Source organism: Zingiber officinale, chromosome 9A (assembly GCF_018446385.1).
Source record: "Zingiber officinale cultivar Zhangliang chromosome 9A, Zo_v1.1, whole genome shotgun sequence".
NCBI classification, from domain to species: Eukaryota; Viridiplantae; Streptophyta; class Magnoliopsida; order Zingiberales; family Zingiberaceae; genus Zingiber; species Zingiber officinale.
This window is the reverse complement of record NC_056002.1, coordinates 34,281,483-34,301,899: the sequence shown is the minus strand read 5'-3', so window position 1 is coordinate 34,301,899 and position 20,417 is coordinate 34,281,483. Positions and strand designations below refer to the sequence as shown.

Below are 20,417 nucleotides of genomic sequence, written 5' to 3'. Positions count from 1 at the left end.
ATAGTTCACCTTGTTACAGGTGATGTTTGACGATACTAAAGTACACAACTCCTTATGTAGGAAATCGTAGTGACTTCAGGTCTAAGAACTATTCATACCAATAGTCACTATGAGAATGTTTATGACACTCATATAACGATCCATGAAACATTTCATGGCGTGTCAATTCAGTACATATTCTCTAATATATACCCATATATTAATTTGATATCTCATATTCATGACTAGTGAGATTAAATCATTAATTTACCTACATGCTAGTCTCAACGTATTAATATTATTCTTGCATATTAATGTTTGACTAGGAATAGTTATGAGTAGTGCCTATATATTTCTACAAGCTACCACTATCAATTCAACCAATTGATATGCCGTAGACTAGAACCTACTACCCTAGGACATTATTATACTTATTCATCTAGCACATATCTGAAGTAAATATAATAACCATTGCCTTTTATTAATGAAATATGATACAATACGTCCTAAGTCAATTAACTCTTGATTTGCTCTTAGAGCTTGCACTAATAGGTTCGAAGCCTTCAGTGACTTTTACTCTAAGACTCGCAGCCCTCCGGGTCGTATCTTTGGGCAATCCACTAAAGACCTCTTTTGGAACTGTCGGAAGAGTGATTCGAGCACAGGAATACAAAATAAGGACAGTGTAAGCGATTGCCTTAGCAATAAATTAAATAGATTTAAGTAAATTGTTACCAATCATAAAGTAAGTCGATGTGGGATGCTTGTGTGTTGGTGTTGGTCTGCCTGTAGCAGACGGATGTCCGGAGCAGTAGTGCAAAAGTAGAGCGTAGTCGAAGCAGTAGAAGAGTCGTCTAGCTCGTATTGAAGTTTTGTGTATTCTGCTAGCCGAACAGCTCTTTTATTGAGCGTTGAGGGAGCCTCCAAGCTCATTCGAGGTGCCTCCAACCTCAAGTATGATCCCTTAAGCTTCGGTTGTGATAAGTCGCGCGGACTGTGGCATTTATTCACTCGAGGGTGCCTTCCAAGCGCTCCGAGGTGCCTCCGTGCAACTCTGAGGCGCCTCTAGCAGCGCACTCCAAGGTGCCTTCCTGTCGTGAGAACTTTAAGTTCATCTAGGTGAGAGCGCCTTCTTTGGATCCAGGGTTCCTCCGCGCATCTCCGAGGCGCCTCCGCGCAGCTCTGAGGCGCCTCCTTGACCCTCCGAGGTGCTTCGAATACGGTTCATCCGAGGCTTTACTTTGTTTTACTCCTACGAAAGCCCATTAGTCTTACATAAAGATATTTAACCTGCAAAACAGAGTTAGCACAATTTAATAAGATTATTAAGTATATCCTGTGAGCAGAAAATAAGAGTTGCAGAGATGAGGATGTTAAGGTGGATGTGTGGACATACGAAGATGGACAAAATAAGAAACGAGAACATTAGAGAGAAAGTCGGAGTTGCATCTAATGAGGAAAAACTCCGAGAGACACGTTTAAGGTGGTACGGACATGTACTTAGACGACTAATAAATGCTCCAGTTAGGCGATGTGAAACTATGATAAACATACATATCAAACGAGGAAGAGGAAGACCAAAAAAGACTTGGTTAGCAACAATAAAACAAGATAAAATTTATTTAAATATAGATGATAATATAATAGGAGATAGAGCTCAATGGCGTAAAAGGATTCATACAGCCGACCCCACCTAGTGGAAAAGGCTTGATTGTTGTTGTTGTTGTTATTATTAAGTATATCCTGTCTTTCCGAGACCAGGATTTAGTCATGGCCTCATCTTAGACTTTCAAAATGGATCTAAGCTGACTAGCGCCTAAAGTCCCTAACTGGGATTCATCCTCATTGGATTACTTTTCTCTAATGACTTACGTTACTATGCAGAATCGCTTGACTCTTCTTTGACCCACCAAGTCTTCCTGCCACTAGACTTTGGCTAACTATCAGGTCCCGTAAATCCAACGTCCTCCAGACCTATCTAAGCTTTCCACTAGCTATCTGGTCAACCTAACTGGATTTTAGCCTAGTGTTAAGTTCTCCAGACCTATCAAGTTCTACACACTAGGTGAGAACATTAGATCACACAAAATCTAACTTTAACCATTTGTCATTTATCAAAACCTAAGTTTGATCATTGATGCTTACTACACCAACAAATACTCATGACTCAACATGATTATCATCAATGCAACAGTATGATAAGTGTAAGTATATCCAGAAGTGTGTGTGCATATATATATATATATATATATATATATATATATATATATATATATATATATATAAAAGAGTCCGATAGGTGTCTATTACATATCATGTATAATCTAATAAAATACCTAGATCTACCGTAGATTAAGTAATGAAATCTAATAATCCTAAACTGATTAGAAGTACTGATTAATTTTAACCTAATGATCCAACCATTCTTTCATAGCCAATACCTTCACCGTCATTGGCATAGTTATGTCATAGCAGCGCAACAGGAAGATCGACGGCTCTCACTCCAGCATAGTGGAGTCGCTACTGTGGTTTGGAGGAAAAAGGGCAGCGGGTGGTTCAAGCGGCGATGACCGCAGTAGCAACTGCTTGCGGCTACATGCGTGAGGGAGAGTGGCATCGTGTTGCTGCTTGGACTTGGCGACGGAGTCGGGAAGGAGGCTGTGGCAAGGAGGTGGTGCCTAGGAGATGGGTGGCGATAGGATCGGGAGGGAAGAAGAGAGGTAGGGCACAGGAGAGGGCTCGGCGGTTGAGTCGAGGACGTACCCGAGGCGGGGAGAAGGCCACGCGGCGCCGGCAGTGGGGCTCGTGGCTACTGGCGCAGCGACGACAACAGCGTTGCCAATGCGTGTGAAGGGGGAAAAGCAGCGATGAAGAGGAGGGATCAGGAGAAATAAGGAGAGAAAAACACAACTTAGGTTTTGATGTGTGGGAATCACAAGTGTATGGTTGTGTCGTCAAGTAATAAAAGATTGAATTTACAGGGACTGTGATTAAGTACTAGCTTATTATCCAAATTTGATAGTCTAAACTAATTGTGGGTGTAGTGTCGTAAACGAGAAATGGCGAAGAGAAGAGAGTGAAAGGGAGTGAACGTTGGGTCAAGAAGATAGTAGAATGACAGAAGAAAGGTAGTAGAAGGCAGTCAGAGAAAACAATTCTAGGATGTCGGTTTCACCACATTGCTAGTAAACACTTGATCTTTGTTTGAATTCCTATTCTTAATGGTGATTTGTGTAGGTAGACTAACCTTTGTATCCAATGTAAACTTTTAGAATTACACCGGTGTAACGATGAATTAGAGTTGATCCATTAAACTCTATGTCAGCCTAGGGTTCCTTGCGACATACCGATCTATTCTCGTAGCCGACTCTCCGCGTCTCGGTTGTATATGGGTAAGATGATTGGGTTATCCTGTCAATCCATCCCTGAATCCCCGTGGGATACAAATCTCATGTTTTTGATATTGAGATCATGTTTACATAGTAAATTCGGACCACTAATTAACAAATCATAGAAATAGAAGGATCAAATATGCATAGATTATTCAGAATAGTGTTTACATCACAAAGGGCTAATCCCTAATCCTAGAATCAAGAGTTTACCTCATAAAGACGGGGTTACATCCACAAAACATGTTCAAATTGATTACAATTCAAATCCAGTTCAAAAATTCAGAGAAGAAGAGAAAAACTTAGGTTCGACGTGATGAATCCTCCAAATTTTCCGATCTTCCTTCCTCGTGCAAATGACGTTGGATAGACTCTAGAACTCCTCCTAAAGCTTCCTTGGGGCCCTTGGACGGTTTCAGGTCGAGATCCCCAATCAAAGAGGTGTGATCGACTTATATAGGCCAAGGAGTGATTATTCGACACGAGTTGTGTCGGGTGGCACGGGCGCTTGTGTCGGGCATGGGGCCCTTGCGCAGACAGGGCCGTGCACCAGGTCTTGCCACGAGTGCCGGTGCAGCTGGCCAGCCGTGTTCTGATCGGCGCATTCAACCGGAGGGCCCATGCCCGCCGACAAGAGTACCCGTGTCAGGGTAAGAAGCCTTCAAACCTGATCTTCAAAATATCGTGAAACGAGAGCATCATTCTAAAATAGGAAAATAAAGAAACGAAATATAAGGATATAATATCGTGAAATATATGTGATCCGGCGGTAAGAATGGGGGATCCACTTCCTGAAGGGTCTCAGCTTGAGGACAGATGGAGGGCTGACTAAGCGGTTAATGGCCGCGCCGAGCAGCTGAGTAGGTCCGAGCGGAACCAAAGATTACCCAGCCAGGCTTGGGTTTCCGACGCCAAGGCAGGAGGATTGAATGGCCGAGCGGGGCGTCTGCTCGGCTAGAACCGAGGGGCCGAGCGGGTTGTCCGTTCGGCCAGGATAAGGGCGAGGATACAAAGGTTAGCCGAGCGGCCTATTCGTTCTGCTCGAGATATGGGATGTCAGCAGAGGCATGTCTAATGATTATGCCGTACACAGAATTTCACGATAGAAGATCTTGCCGTCACATCATGGAGAGGTTGATACAGTAGCGGTATGGCCTCAGGGATGCCCTTCTGACAGACCCATACCTGGGCATGGTCGAAAGCAGGAGATTGCTTCGATTGGCGCGCCCAGGCTTCTTGGAGAGGTCTATATAAGGTCTCCATTTCTTCACCGGAGGTACGCGATTCTTCATTCTGCAGCCACCTTCTTCATCCATTCCTCGCCTGACTTGAGCGTCGGAGGGCCGTCGCCGGGACACCCCCCCCGGCTCGGTTTTGTTGCAGGTTCGCCGGAGCACTCGAGGATCCAGCAGGGAGCGCCACGTCCCCAGCGTTCGTTGACCCCTAGTTCGGACAGGATCAATATGCATGTAAAGTATGCGTCAAATCGTGTAAAAAATCCTATATAAAATATACACATCCAAATCCCCCCAATCAATCCTTTGCTTGTTCTCAAGCAAATATTTAAAATGCATGCGAATAATCCTCTCCCAAACTTCAATAAACTCATCTAATTCTATCAAATAATATCATCTTAAAGCGTAGACATTCAATCAGTTTCAACAAACCTACAAGCTAGTTATGTGCATTGCATGGTTTGTTCCTAAGGTGTCAAATTCCTTCTCAGTCAAATCGTCATTCTATCATATTCTCAAGGTTTCCCGTGCTAGACACTTAGTTGCCATACGTGAGGTTCATCCTCACTTCCCAACACAAAGTCTCAAAGGCATGTTCGGTATTGAGAGAAATGGATAAATGTTTTCTCGGTAATCTAACTCGGTCTCAAAAGAGCATTTTATCTTTTCCACCCACGACAACTGTTTTCTATCCCATTATTGTCTAATGGGCTAACACAACCCGAGTATAGTCCAGTAATTAAAATGTTGAGAAGAGGATCACCTATGGTCATCAAGGTACTAGTTTAATACAATGAATCATGACTATCGTACTAAATTCACTTTTCAAAAATAAACCATAAGTGAAGTGTAAATGTTGAACTATTAAGTAGACTTACGATGAAACCAAATTAACACTCAACAACGCTATTATAAAATTCTATTATAAGATAAGAAGAAATGAATCACCAAAATTTGGAAAAGTTCATTCACATGGCATGATCAAACTCTAATCATGTAAAGCATGCTTCAAAGGATAATAACATGCATAATATGCTTTGTCTCAATTCCGAAAAATCAACAAGCCTAAACAATTATGATGCAAAACAAAAAACAAAATCTCACTGAATAAAGGAAATGTCTAAAGCAAGCGTCACCAAACCATATTTACAAAAGAAAGGCTCACCATAAATCTCAAAGTGGAGGTGAAGGAGGAAAAGGGGGAAAGGGAGCCCCTTGGCCATGTTGGAGTTTTGGTAGTTCTATTGTCGGTGTCAAAGGTATACATGCTTAGTCTGAGCCGCTTCCTTTTCACGGTGGCCTTGTTTCCATTGCCATTACTCCCTTTATTTGCTCATGAATTGCCTTATTTTGCCCTAAAATTATCTTTGATCTTCTCACTCAACTGCCTTAAATATGATTCTGCCTCATGATAATGTCTCAGGCCTCTAGAAATGTCCCACAAGGTCTCCAAGTCCATTGGTCTAGGTCCCACTTTGTTGTTCAAAATATTGCCTCATTACAACCTGTTCTGCATGAATACTATCAAGACTAGAGCGGAAATTAGAAAAATCGTATACATGAGGTCCCGTGTAGTGCTCAGAGTGAGGAAAAGGATCAAAGACTCAGCGTGTGGTTCTCTATCCATAAGAGATCCCTCTCTATTTGGGTGAATCATAGGGGCATATGGTCTCTCAGAAGGGGCTTATATGGATCTCTAGACTGAGGGATTGGTGACACCCGTGATAGCTTTCAATTTCTGGGTTGGTTATGGTAGTGCACTCAATGTTAGGTAGTGTAAAGAGTGCTTGATCTTTAAGTACAAATCCAAATGTGTTCTCATCATGGACAATCATCCTAGAGGATAGGCACGCCCCAATGCCAATACTTGAGTGCCCCTCTATAGCCTCCAACCCACTCAAATCATATCCAAGGCCTTGGGTAATATGGGTAATGTACCGACCAACCATGATAGTCCCAGTAGTTGCCTTCCCAACCTTGAGCAAGTGTCTAACAAAATGAGATCCATGATCTATAATCCCTCCATGCAACATAGTCCACAAACACAAAAGTTCACTAAGCCTCACGACTCCTTCATTGTCACCTCTTCCAAAAATGCTATTATAACTCTATGTAAGTAACAGATTGTAGGATTTTGAAGGTGTGAGACTTTAGCGCTTGAGGGTTCATATCCATCTTCCCCCATTAATTCCCTCTAAAAGATGTGATATTAAAATTCCTATGTATTCTTCTCTCCTCCCTTAGGTAACCCAAACTGATAATTATTTTGTTTCAAAGTCCATCTATACTCATCATCAAACAATCTAAATTTTATCAATCCCTCTATACAATTCCTCCCCATTAGGACCTCGGTATCGTGAACTCAAGAATTCAAGTGTGGTCCTAGCGTAAGTGGGACATCATATACTCATCAACCCTTTCCAACTCACTTTACTTATCAACCAATCTATATCATCTTCAATGCCTAGGGCCTTCTTCAATGCCTAGGGCCTCCATCACATGATCATCTATATATCTAGTAGGTGTAATCCTTCGCTTAACAAGTATATTAAAATGTGCTTTTTGAACTTCATCTCAAAAATTAATATCATAAGGATTGTTACCCTTGTCGCATGCCCTTTCCTCCACTTTCTCCTTTCCTTTCCCCTTTGAGGTCGAAACTTCTCCTTTCCTTGATCTTTTCATTCTTGCGTTGAGCTTGGTTGAGGAAATGGAGATCTAGGACAATATCAAGGTGTGATCTTGAGAGGAAATCAGTGGAGAAGAGGATTTAAGGCTTGAGGAAGAGGATCTGAGGAAGGAAATGAAGAATTTTGAGGGTTGTAGGTGATCACAGGGCATGGACGACTAGGGCACGATCGTGGAGTTTAAATAAGGTTAACGCAACACAGCCCGTGCGGGTAGGCATGGGAGCCCATGTCGCGTTCGCCGAATTTAGCTTCTCTCCAACATGACCCATGTTGGAGAACACGGGTGTCGTGCTGCATTCAGTGAGCTCAGCAAGGGCCGTGGTGGTAAGCACGACTGCCCGTGTCAACCTCGAAAACTAGTTTTTCACTCCAATGTCTGGTTGGTGACCTGCAAAATGAAATGAATGGATCAAAAATACTTCAAAAAGAAGTTTACGAATGAAAAAGGTAAAAATCTAAAAAATGAAAAGTTTGAGTTGCCTTTCAAGAAGCACTTGTTTAAGATTATTAGTTCTGCCCCTTTTTAGAATCTCAACTTGGAGCCTTAGCTTTGGGGGGTTCCTCTTCCCTCCAAGTGTTCCAAAGTTGAAAGTTTCTTCTCTTGATGGAGCTCCAGTTGGAATAATGTACTTGTTGTGATTTGGAGGTTCTATATTTAGCTTCGTATCTGAAGGCCTTTCAAAATATCCCTCCAAATGATATGAGTCTCCTTTCTCCTCTTTGCATTCTCCGTGGAGATCGCTTAATAGTTTGTAATTGAATTCTAGCTTGTTGCTTCCACCGCAAATGAGAGTTTGTGATTCTTTACTTCAATAGTCACTCTAGTGATGACTAGGAAAGGTCTCCCAAGAATGATCAGAATGTGAGGGTCCTCCATTTCTAGTACCACAAAATCGATTGGGGCTTTGCAAAAAAACTCAAGAGGGTGAATAGACCCACCAGAAAGGTCTATCTAGGCCGTAGCAAATTGCTCATGGTAAAGACACGTCAAATCTGTTTATAGCTGGTCACTTGCTAAAAGTGATTCCGAGAGAGCATTGGAGACACGATAAGACACGAGGATGCTAATCACAAACATGGAGCAGATGGAGGTTTGATGACACCACCCACATGTGGGACGGGTGGAGATGATGGTACGCTACATGTGAGCTAGACATAGATGATGTTGGGACACACGTGAGGGGAGGCAACTATAGAAGGAGATGCTTCTACTAGGATCTTGATACCATGCTGTAGTCGATACCTCATCTTTTAATTCTCATGTGGGAGAATGGAAGATAGGTAGGTAACTGACACATGATGCATTAAGAGATTTGTGATACCCAAGTGAGCACATGTATGTTATAATCATGGCTTCCCTTCCAGATTTGACATTTCGTTGGACATGACAAAAGGGGATCCATGATTGCCTTTGTATGTTTGTGCACCGTTTGATAATATGCATTTTTACCTTTCATATAAAAATACAAAATCAGTTGGCACGACTATTCCTCCTATTTGCACCGGGACATCCTCCAAAATCCCTAGAGGGCGCTGGCAAGAGTGGCCTACGAACTGTAATGTCATGGTGGTGGCAGACCTAAACTTTTGCACATGGAGAATGACATTAAATTGACGCTTGCTCCTAAGTCATATAAAGATTTACTTATCTTCTTGTCTTTGATCAAGTATGGAATGGAGAAGCTTCCTGTATCTTTCAATTTCGGAGGATGCTCGATTTGGATTATAGAACTACATTCTTCTGTAGTGCAATGGTTTCATGATTCTTCTTTCTCCTCTTTTGGGATATGATCTCTTTCCTAAACTTGGCGAATTGTGACATTTAGTGCATAGCTTCTAGTAGTGGTACCTTCATGCAAATCTTTTTTATCATTTCCAAGAACTTGCCAAACTCCTCAACGTGTTTTTTTTTGCCCACCTTTGTGGGAATGGGATTGGGGGTTGGTAGGTTTGAACCGGAGGCTTTAGCAAAGAATCTTCTTTTGGTTCCTTAGGCTTGCTTAATTCTTCCTCCACCACCTTAGGTGTTTCTAATGGATCATCTTCTTTAGCAAGACTTTTTTGGTTCATCTATCACCTTTCCCATTAAGTCTTGCAACACCTTCCCACTCCTTAAGTTCACCGCATTGCAATGCTCAATCGGATTTATTTCCGGTTGTCTTGAAAATTTCAAGGGTTCTCGAAACTGAACTTGCCGCTTGAGCCACGTGATTCTCCAACATTTTGTGTGATTTGTCAAAATATCAATTGAAGTCGTCAATTCTTTGATAATTCCTTCATGATTGGAATGTTGTTGGCGAAACTTCTCGTTAACTTCAGATTGAGTTACAATAAATTGTTCCATCATCTTTTCCAAACTTGATTTTTGTAGCTGAGTTTTTGAATTTTGCCCATAGCCCCCTTGATTTGGGAATTACCCTTGATTTGTGCGATAAGAAAAATTTAGATGGTTCCTCTATTCAGGATTGTAGGTATTAGAGTAGGGATTGTTTGGCCTTGTTTTGAAGTTGTGGATTACATCACTTGCTTCACTTGATTTCCTTACATGGATGCCAACACTAAACAATTCTCCCTCACATGTCCAAAATTTCCACATATTTCACAAGAAGCAACGAGAACATTAGTAGGGTTGATACTCAATGTGTCTAGGCGCTTACTCATCACTTCCAATTTTGCCGCCATAAAGTCCACTTGATTCACTGAATGTTTCCCTGGGGATTGCATGGGGTAGTCCTCTCATTGGCCCATTGATGATGATTGAATGCAATGCTCTCAATAATCTCCTCATCTTCTTTAAGTGTTTGGTTAATTATAGCCATCTCTAAAGTCCATGATGTGGGCACTGCTAAAGGGTACTTTTGTATCTATCCCAAGACTCAAATAATGACTCTCCATCCTTTTGTATGAAATTTGTAATAAGGTGCCTCATGTGAGCCGTCTTGCTTGGAGGTAATATTTGCTCAGGAATCTCAGTTCACATTGATCCCATGTTGATATGCATTTCGGGGAAGTGATGATAGCCACAACTTGGCTTTGTCCCTCAGTGAGAATGGGAATAACATAAGTCATATGGCATCATTGGAAGCCCCATTTTGCTTTAGGGTACTACATATTTCCAAAAAAAATTTCAAGTATAGATTCGGTTTTTCCATCAGTACTCTATTGAATTGATATTGTTGTACCATGCGAATCAAAGTCGGCTTGAGCTCAATATTATTTGCCTCTATTGTAGGTTGAGCAATGCTTGATTTGAATCCTCTCACACTTGGTGATTCAAGTGGCCTGTTGTTGTTTGCCATAAATAGGTTAGGGATATTGTGATTTTGATTATGTTCCATTGCTTGATGTTCTCTCAATCTTTGATGATATGCACGATCAATTTCTAGATCAAAAGGATAGCAATTCTCCTTCCCTTGTGGTTTTTACACATATACTAGAGTGATTCCTTAAAAAGGAAAAAAAAAACAAAGTAAAGACAGAAGTAAACAAATGAAAAAAATTGAAAACTAGGTAAAGAAATAGTCTAATCCAGCTAATCTAAATTTCAGCTAATATCAATCAAAACCAATCCCCGGCAACGATGCCAAAACTTGATGTGTGCAAATCGTAAGTGCACGGATGTGTTGTCATTGTCAAGTAATAAAAGATCGAATCCATATAGATTGATGATCAAGTACTAGCCTATTATCCAAATTTGACCGTCTAGACTAATTGTGGGTGTAGAGTGTCGTAAACGAGAAATGGCAAGAAAAAAGAGTGAAAGGGAGAGAATACTCGGTTAAGAAGACAGTAGGAAGGCAATATAAAGGCAGTCAGAGAAAATAATTTTAGGATGCTGGTTTTACCACATTGTTAGCAAACACTTGACCTTTGTTTGAATTTCTATACTCAACGGTGATTCATGTAGGTAGACTAATCTTTGTATCCGATGTAAACTTTTAGAACTACACCGGCATATAAATTCCAATTGTCGCCTACTTTCAAAGCGGTTGAAATTAGGGATTGCTTTCCTAAGGAGACTGCCACGAGATCCCACGAACCCCAAATAACCCTTTTACCGTGTGATGATGAATAAGATTGATTCATTAAACTCTATGTTAGCCTAGAGTTCCTTGCGGTATACTGATCTACTCTCGTAGCCAATTCTTCGAGTCTCGATTGTCTACGGGTCGGAAGATTGGGTTCTCCTGTCAATCCATCCCCGAATCCCCCGTGGGATACGAATCTCGTGCTTTTGGCATTGAGATCATGTTTACATAGTAAATCCAGACCACTAATCAACAAATCATAGAAATAGAAGGATTTACATGTATAGATCATTCAAAATAGTGTTTACATCACAAAAGGATAATCCCTAATCCTAGAATCAAGAGTTTACCCCATGAAGATAGGGTTACATCCACAAAACATGTTCAGATTGATTATAATTCGAATCAAGTTCAGAAATTTAGAGAAGAAGAGAAAAGCTTAGGCTCGATGTGATGAATCCTCTTCCAAGCTACTCTCAATCTTCCTTCCTCGTGCAAATGATGTTGGATCGACTCTAGAACTCCTCCTGAAGCTTTCTTGGGGCCCTTGGACGGCCCAGGTCAAGATCCCCAATCAAAGAGGCGTGATCGACTTATATAGGCCAAGGAGCGATTGCCTGACACGGGATGTGCCGCCCCGTGCCAGGCGGCACGGGCGCCCTTGTCGGGCATGGTGGCTTCAAAGCGAGGGCTACCACGGGCCATGTCCACGAGCACGGGCTCCTGTGGCCGGTTCGGTCCCGTGCCAACTTACACGGGCCCTCTAGTTGAATGCACCAATCAGCTCGTGCCGACTGGCATGGCCATCCAATGAATTCCCAACTTAAATGATATTTCAAACAAGCTTCCTCTAAGACTAATAAATTTATCCCCTTAATAATGTCATATGAACTCCGTTTAAATCTCAATTTTTTAAAAAAAAAATCCTAGAGAATTCTATAAGGTATTTCCTTAAGTAGCATTTATTATTTTATTATTATTTATTTGTCGTATCTTACAACAATTGTTATATTTAGGAAATTCCAAAGTCATTCTATCATTATATTGGCCAGCCTTCAACAAATTATATTCAGGTTTTTATGGAAAGTATTTATTCAGTTTTGAGGAGACAATTTCTCCTTTATATATTAAAGTCATGGTGGTAAATCAATTTGATTCTGCAATGACCTGGTGGCTAAGCAACAACAGAATAATTCTCAGACCCTGTCCAGTCAGGGTTGAGGATCGATTGGTTATGATCGTATGGTAGAATAATTCTCAATGTTTCAATATCTACAGAGACTTTTAAATCTTATTTTCATAAGCATTCCTCTTGATTTTTAGGAGATGTGCGGGATGCAACAGAGAGATTGGCCATGGTCGTTATTTGGGTGCTGCTGGTTCTTTTTGGCATCCAGAATGTTTTCGTTGTCATGAGTGCAATCGACCAATAACTGACTATGAGGTGAAAATTTGAGAGCTTCACTGCTGTCCTCTTTGTATTAGGTTACATCTAAATGACTTGTTGTTATTATTATTATTATTATTATTATTATTATTATTATTATTATTTTATTTTTTTTGGCAGTTCTCTATGCATGAGAATAGTCGTTACCACAAGGCTTGCCACAAAAACCTCTATCATCCAAAGTGCGATGTTTGCAAAGATTTTGTAAGTATTTTTCTTTCATATATTGTTTTTTTAGACTTGATGATCCAAATTTTGTTGGGCTTAATGTGAAAAGCTCATGGTGCGACATATATAGTACAACTTTAATTATGAGATGCTTTTTTGGGGATCTATGGTGGTAGCAGAGGGATTGTCTCAGTACCATTGATCCTATTAGGGGTGCAGCCTTGCAGGGGCGGCAGCCCTGCTTTATGGACTTTTCTTATTAATTTTGCATAAATATAAGTTGATTGTGGGTTTGTGGTTATGTGATGTAAGCCACAATTCTCTTGTACTAATTCTCAATATGGTGAATATTTCTCCTCTGCTGTGGTTTTTCCATATAAGGTTTTCCACATAAGCTCATACTCATGCTCTACATTTTTTAACATCAGTAATATTGTTCGAGCTGGGCTGTTTACTTCAAGATACCATTGTTCATTCACATCAAGCACTTCATCCGATCTTGAAGCTTTTTTCATGCAATTGATATTTGTTTTTCTGATGCAATCTGGTTCTGGATATGCCATTATTTTTTTACTTTTTTTAAAATATTGTTTTGGCAGATTCCACAAATTACAGATGGCCGTATTGAATATCGAACTCATCCTTTTTGGGAACAGAAGTATTGTCCAATACATGAGCGTGATGGCACTCCAAGGTGTTGTAGCTGTGAAAGAATGGAGGTTGGTATACACAAAAATCATGACAAGTCAACTCTTCATTTCACTTATTATTACTCATCCTGACCTAGAAGTATGTAGTAAATATGCAACGTCACTGCATTCCGTTTACTTTGCTTCATTAACCTTACCATATGTTCATCTTTGTTGCTTTGATCAGTAAGTGTAGTTGCTTTCTTTTTTAATGCTTTGTTCAGTCAAGAGATGCAAAATATGTTACTTTAGATGATGGCCGTAAGCTTTGTCTCGAGTGTCTCAATTTTTCAATAATGGATACAACTGAGTGCCAGCCTCTTTACCTGGATATACAAGAATTTTATGAAGGTTTGAATATGAAAGTGGAACAACCAATTCCATTGCTTCTAGTTGAGAGGCAAGCTTTGAATGAGGCTATGGAAGGTGAAAAGAATGTAAGACAAAGAACAATCCTTCTAGTAAAATAATGTGTCCATTAAGGCACATATTTTTGTTTTCGAAAAGTCTTGCAATAACAATTTTTATTTACTCCTGAGAGCAGGGAACACATCACCTCCCTGAAACTAGAGGTCTCTGTCTTTCCGAAGAGCAGATCATTAGAACAGTAAGAATTCACCTCGTCATTTTTGGGTTCCATTGTCCTTTTTTACTCTTTTTGAAGAGCCAACCGCAAATAGTTTAGGCTCACAACTTGTTTAATAATCACTGATGAGAAAATTGCTATTCAGGTATTGAAGAGGCCAATAATGGGGCCTGGAAACAGACTCATAGATTTGAAAACTGGGCCACATAGACTTGTCCGGCGGTGTGAAGTGACGGCAATTCTCATATTGTATGGTTTACCCAGGTATTTTTCTATTTCATCAATCTCTCTTGCTATCTTGAATACCTTGCTAGAGCTTTTCTGCAGTGCCATCACACTTCTAGCTAAATAACCCAGCTGCATTTGACTCTAAATGGTTTCTTTTTCTGCAATGTGAGGAAGTTCATATCTATTTTTCGAAAATATGATGTAAATTTCATCTGCAAAGTTGCACCAACAAAACTACTGACGCTGGAATATCCTTTTTGAAGTTCTTATCTGATATTTATTTCCTTCTGCGCTTGCAGATTGCTAACGGGATCTATATTGGCTCATGAAATGATGCACGCATGGTTACGCCTGAAAGGTCTCTCTCTCTCTCTCTCTCTCTCTTCTGTGTTCACAGTTGTGTTTCTTTCCTTGCATAGTTCTAAGTAAATAGTCTGTGGAATTCAAATTTGACAAACCCCAAAATTCATCCTCAGTTCGGATTGCTGCTAGATTGGCATGTGAGTGCTGGGTCGGCCCTAAACTTAGTTGAGGCTTTCTTCGCCTTAAATAAACTTCTATAGTTTATCCTCTGGAAATAAAACCAAATGATCTATCGAGTGTTTATTAATTAAGTAGTTTTATAAGTTAGCAAGTGGCTATTACATATTATCTGACATGTTATGGTTTGAATCATGAAGAGTAATAGTTAACCTATAGTAGTTCTCCACTGTAATCAGCCAGTCATGGCCGTTACATACTTATCGGATCTCTTATGGTCCGATGACTTGAATCTCGAACAATAATAGTTAATCAGGAGTAATAAACTGCGGTATTAAGATGATCACCATTGTATTGATTTCAGTTATGTTTATGTAAAATTCCTTTTTGGTCCTTCTTTAACTAAAGGAGGAAGCTGGGTTCATGGCATAACTCTGCATCATTCTGTCAGTTTCTATCTGATTTCTTGCTTGTCATCTGAGCATTGGAAAAACAATAGCGATATGGAACGCTCCAAGCTTATTCTAGTTTTGTATTTCCTTGCGTTCTTCACTGGTAATTAACCTTAAGAAGCTAAAACGAGTATTACAGCTCAATATAGAGCCAAATAGTTTAGACTTTTTGTTCATACTGTGAAAAAGCTATCAGAATTGTAAGACATGAGATATCCTTATCTTTCGGTTTGCAGGATATCGTTCTCTTAACCCTGAAGTTGAAGAAGGCATCTGCCAGGTGCTCGGTCATATGTGGTTGGATTCAGAGATCATATCAGGCGCCAGCACCAGTATCGCCTCCAGTTCATCTTCTTCACCAACTGGGTCAGCGAAAAAAGGCCCTCAAACTGTGACAGAAAGAAAGCTTGGGGATTTTTTCAAGCATCAAATAGAATCAGATTCCTCTCCTGCATATGGAGATGGTTTTAGAGCAGCTAATAGGGCTGTCGATCAGCATGGTCTCCGGCGTACTCTCGATCATATGCGGTTGACGGGCGCCTTCCCACATTGAAAAGCCAGATTTTGACTATGCTCTAATTATCTCTCTTCCCGCTGCAACTTATACGAATTATTGAGCCTACATGTCGTAAAAAGGAAAGAGCACAATCATCAAACATAATGAAAATAATGATTTACAAAGGTATACAGTGCACTACATTCCAATGTTGCATTGAACCCTAATTGGGCAAGGACTTTGCCACCAAGGTTCATTACTCGGTTTTGAGTTATATCGAATGCAAAGATTATCCAACTGTTGTAAACTTGAGCTTGTTTCTTTTCGAGGACTAGCAATAGTTCTCAACTTTGGATGGAACTGAGAATGATTGTATGATAACTAAAAGAGTGATTTATCATGGTTTATTTTAAGTTTTCATTTTCAAGAAATTTGAAAACCTACTTAACATTATGATGTGTCTTCAATTAACTCATCATTTATTTTTTTAATTAGTTTTAATCTCAAGCTATCACATAAGTAATTATAATTAGTCACCCTTGCCTCCGAAATACGGACTGTCAAAAGCATTAACAAGAGAAATAACGAAATACTGACTATAAAGAAAAGAAGATGAAGGAAATTTTTATTAGTCATAAAATATAAATTATAAAATATACTATTTAGTCATAAAATATATTTGAATCCTTATAAATATATTGATCAATGAGTGGTAAAGCACTCGCAGGTTTGAATCCCAAATGAGATATATTGAAGGTCAACTTTTAAGTGTGTATAGGTTTGTTAGGACCGATGCAAGTTAAAGGGAGGAATGAGTAACTTGTATTGCTTCGTCTTGATTATATGTTCATCATTTGAATACATAGTGGAAAATTTGAATCAACCTTAGACGCCATATATGTACAACACCGAGATTTTAACTTGGTGTTCACCTCTTAAGATGACTAATCCAAGGTTTAGTTCTAACAATCTACTATCACTAAATCTTCTCCTTTTCGGATACCTTCCGAAATTGGAGAAGCTTCTTACAATATATTTGTAGAAATTAAGAAAAGAAAAAAAAACTAGCTATATTATTGAATCCAAAATTGATGATTGAAAATATAGAGTATAAGGTCTTTATATAGTTTAGTTAAGAAACCTTAAACTCTAAATATAAAAGGAAAAAAGATCAAATTACCCTAAAAATTATAAACAAATAAATATATATAATCTAACAACCCCCCTTAAACTCATGATGTTACAGCTAGAAACATTGAGAATTTGTCAGATAAGAAATGAAAGTATAAAGCAGAATATGACTTGGTAAACATATCAGCAATCTGTAGTTTTGAAGGAACAAAAGACAATATGATGGTGTCAATCTGAAGATGGTGACAAGTAACGTGACAATCAATTTTAATATGTTTCGTCTGCTCATGAAAAACTAAATTACATGTAATTTGAATAGTACTTTAATTATCACATTATAACGGAGTAGGTTGATGAAGAGAAATACCCATATCCGTAAGCGACCAACGCAACCAAATTATCTCACAAGTAGTTGAGGCCATGACATGATACTCAACTTTTGTGGAAAATCTAGAAATAACATCTTGCTTCTTACTCTTCCAATAAATGAGAGAATCACCAAGACAAATGCAGAAACCAATGGTAGATTTACGATTCGTAGGTTCACCAGCCCAATCCGCATTAGAGTATGCATGCAGTTTAAGAGATGAAGTAGAAGGAAATAAAAGGCTTTGAAATTGAGTGCCCCGAAGATACTTGAGAATACGAAGCATAACAACCCAATAAATTGTAATTGGTGCAATGATAAATTGACTAACCACATGAACAACATACGCAATATCTGGACGAGTCACAATGAGATAAACCAAGCTTTCAACAATAGTTCAGTACAAACTAGAATCTGATAAAGGTGAGCCATCAGATAGAGAATATCAAGCATTAGTCTCAATAGGAGTATCAACGACTCTATTATTAGTAAGACAAGCATGTTCAAACAGATCAGATATATACTTTGACTGGGATAAAAGATAATCTTTTGGGGAATAAGCAACCTCAATGCCTAGAAAGTAGCGTAGTATACCCAAGTCTTTCATAGCAAAACGAAGAATCAACTCAGACTTTAGGAAAGTAATTCTATGAGAATCATCACCAGTAATAATCATGTTATCAACATATAATGATAAAAGAATACGACATGCACTCATACATCTAACAAACAATGCTGAATCATGATTACTAGGATGAAAACTAAGTGAAGTAATCACTGTAGAGAACTTCTCACACCAAGAACAAGATGCTTGTTTGAGATCATAAAACACTTTACGAAGCCTGCAAATTTCACCAGATTGGTGTGAAATACCAGGAGGAGATGTCATATAAACTTTTTCATGAAGATCACCATTTAGAAATGCATTCTTGACATCCATCTAAGATATTCTCCATTGATGAACATAAACAATAGCAATCAGAGTACGAACAGTCTTCATTTTTATAGCAAGAGCAAATGTTTCCTCATAATCTATGTCATACTCCTGAGAATAACTTTTAGCAACAAGACAAGCTTTGTATCCCTCGATAAATCCATCAGATTTTGTTTTGATCTTATATACCCAATGAGAACCAATAGTGTATTTTCCTGGTGGTAACGGAATCAAATCACATGTATGAGTCTGATGCAAAGCAGTTACTTCCTCAGTCATAACACTCTGCCAAAGTGGGTTACAAACAACTTCTCTATAGGTTACAGGCTCAGAAAAACAATGAATAGATGCAAGAAATGAAGCAAAAGAATGAGAATAACAAGAGTAAGCAAAATCTGGCAGTTTAGTAGATTTATAAACACGAGTGGATTGACGATGGTGGAGAGAAGGATCATCCGCAATCTCAAGAGATGATTGGGTACTGCAGAAGGAGGAGCATGTGGAGCGGATGTCTCAGGAACCAAAGTACCAGATTCAATTGAGCTACCAATGGAGATGTGGGTGAAACTTCCTCAGTATCGGTATTGAAAGGATCAATACAAAGTAGGTCTAACTTTGTTATGTTATGCGAACTAGTTGGAATAGAAAAGAATATAATATGCTCAAGAAACACAACATGACGAGAGACATGCAATTTTTAACTAATGGGATCAAAGCAACGATATCCTTTTTGAATAACACTATAACCCAAAAAGACACAAAGAACAAATTGAGAGGCTAATTTATTACGCTCGACATGTGGACAAAGGACAAAGTAAGTATAACAAAAAAACACGCAAAGAGGAATGGAGAGAAGCATGTCCATACAATTTTTCAAAAGATGAAAAGCCTAAATTGTGTGAGGTTGGAATTCTATTAATCATATGAGAAGCGGTAAAGATTGCTTCCCCCCAAAAGGTACTAGGAACACTGACAGACAATAAAAATGAATGAGCTATTTCAACAAGATGCTTATTTTTTCGTTCAGTCACATCATTCTGTTCAGGAGTATATGCACAAGAGGTTTGATGAATAGTATTATCATAAGCAAATAATTGTGAAAAATGATTCGAAATGTATTCCCCCCCCCCCCCCCCCCCAATCATAATGAAAATACTTTATGACACTAGAATGTTGAGTTTTCACAAGAACTCTGAAGTTGTTAAAAATGGTAAGATAATCAGACCTGCGTTTCATAAGATAGATTCAAGTGTAACGAGTGCAATCATCAATAATAAGATCAAATGTTTCAACAAGTGTATTCACCCCTCCCCCCTTTTGTAGGAATAGGAAAGGGTCCTCACACATCAGAATAGATAAGATCAAATGGAGCAGAAGAAAAATAAAGACTTTTAGAAAATGGTAAGGTAGAAAATTTGACAAGTTTACAACCACTACAATCAAAAATATCAAAACTTTTTAAAGGTCCTAATACTCTTGTAGAAGTTAAAAACTACAAACGAGATGTTGAAACATGACCTAAACGAGAGTGCTATAAATAAAAATTAAAAGATGAATGATTTAAATGAAAAGATGATAAATTCATACTCGAAGTTACAACTTCTGGGACTTTGAGTTGATCTAAAACATAGAGTCCTCCTTACCTACAACCTGTCCCAATCAGCCTTTGAGATTGCGGATCTTGAATATAACAATTAGATGAAGAAAAAGAGACTAGGTATCCAGACTCACATAATTGACTAACAGAAACAAGATTTAAAGTAAGACTCGGAATATAATAAACATCAATAAAAAATAAACAAGATATAACAATTGAACTGATACTTACTAATGGCATATGAGTACCATCAGCAGTTACAATAGATATAGATGAATGGAAAGAAAAAAAAATGATAAATAAGATGACATATGTTGGGAGGCACCAGAGTCCAAAATCCATAATGATCAAGATATACCTGAAATACAGATGATGACAAATCTATATGAGAGGAAGTTGACATGGCAGAGAGTTGTGAAGCAAGGAACTATTGAAACTTCGCCAACATATACGGATCAGATTTTCATGAAACATCTGTTGGTGCGGGAAGCATCCGATGATCGAACCTAGGTTTTGATAAT

General features: G+C 39.0%; 1 protein-coding gene across 5 annotated transcripts in view; it reads left to right on the top strand.

The window, feature by feature from the left end:
* Positions 1-16,298, top strand: part of LOC122019746 (protein DA1-related 1-like) — a 37,961-nt gene extending 21,663 nt beyond the window's left edge. For all 5 annotated transcript variants that reach the window (XM_042577248.1, XM_042577249.1, XM_042577245.1 and 2 more), the window contains 8 exons: positions 12,645-12,765; positions 12,889-12,972; positions 13,536-13,655; positions 13,850-14,062; positions 14,170-14,232; positions 14,357-14,475; positions 14,739-14,797; positions 15,608-16,298. In XM_042577248.1, coding sequence (XP_042433182.1) covers positions 12,645-12,765; positions 12,889-12,972; positions 13,536-13,655; positions 13,850-14,062; positions 14,170-14,232; positions 14,357-14,475; positions 14,739-14,797; positions 15,608-15,924 — 1,096 coding nt within the window. In that variant the 3' untranslated portion in view covers positions 15,925-16,298. The remainder of the gene's footprint in view (positions 1-12,644; positions 12,766-12,888; positions 12,973-13,535; positions 13,656-13,849; positions 14,063-14,169; positions 14,233-14,356; positions 14,476-14,738; positions 14,798-15,607) is intronic.
* The last annotated feature ends 4,119 nt before the right edge of the window (positions 16,299-20,417 follow it).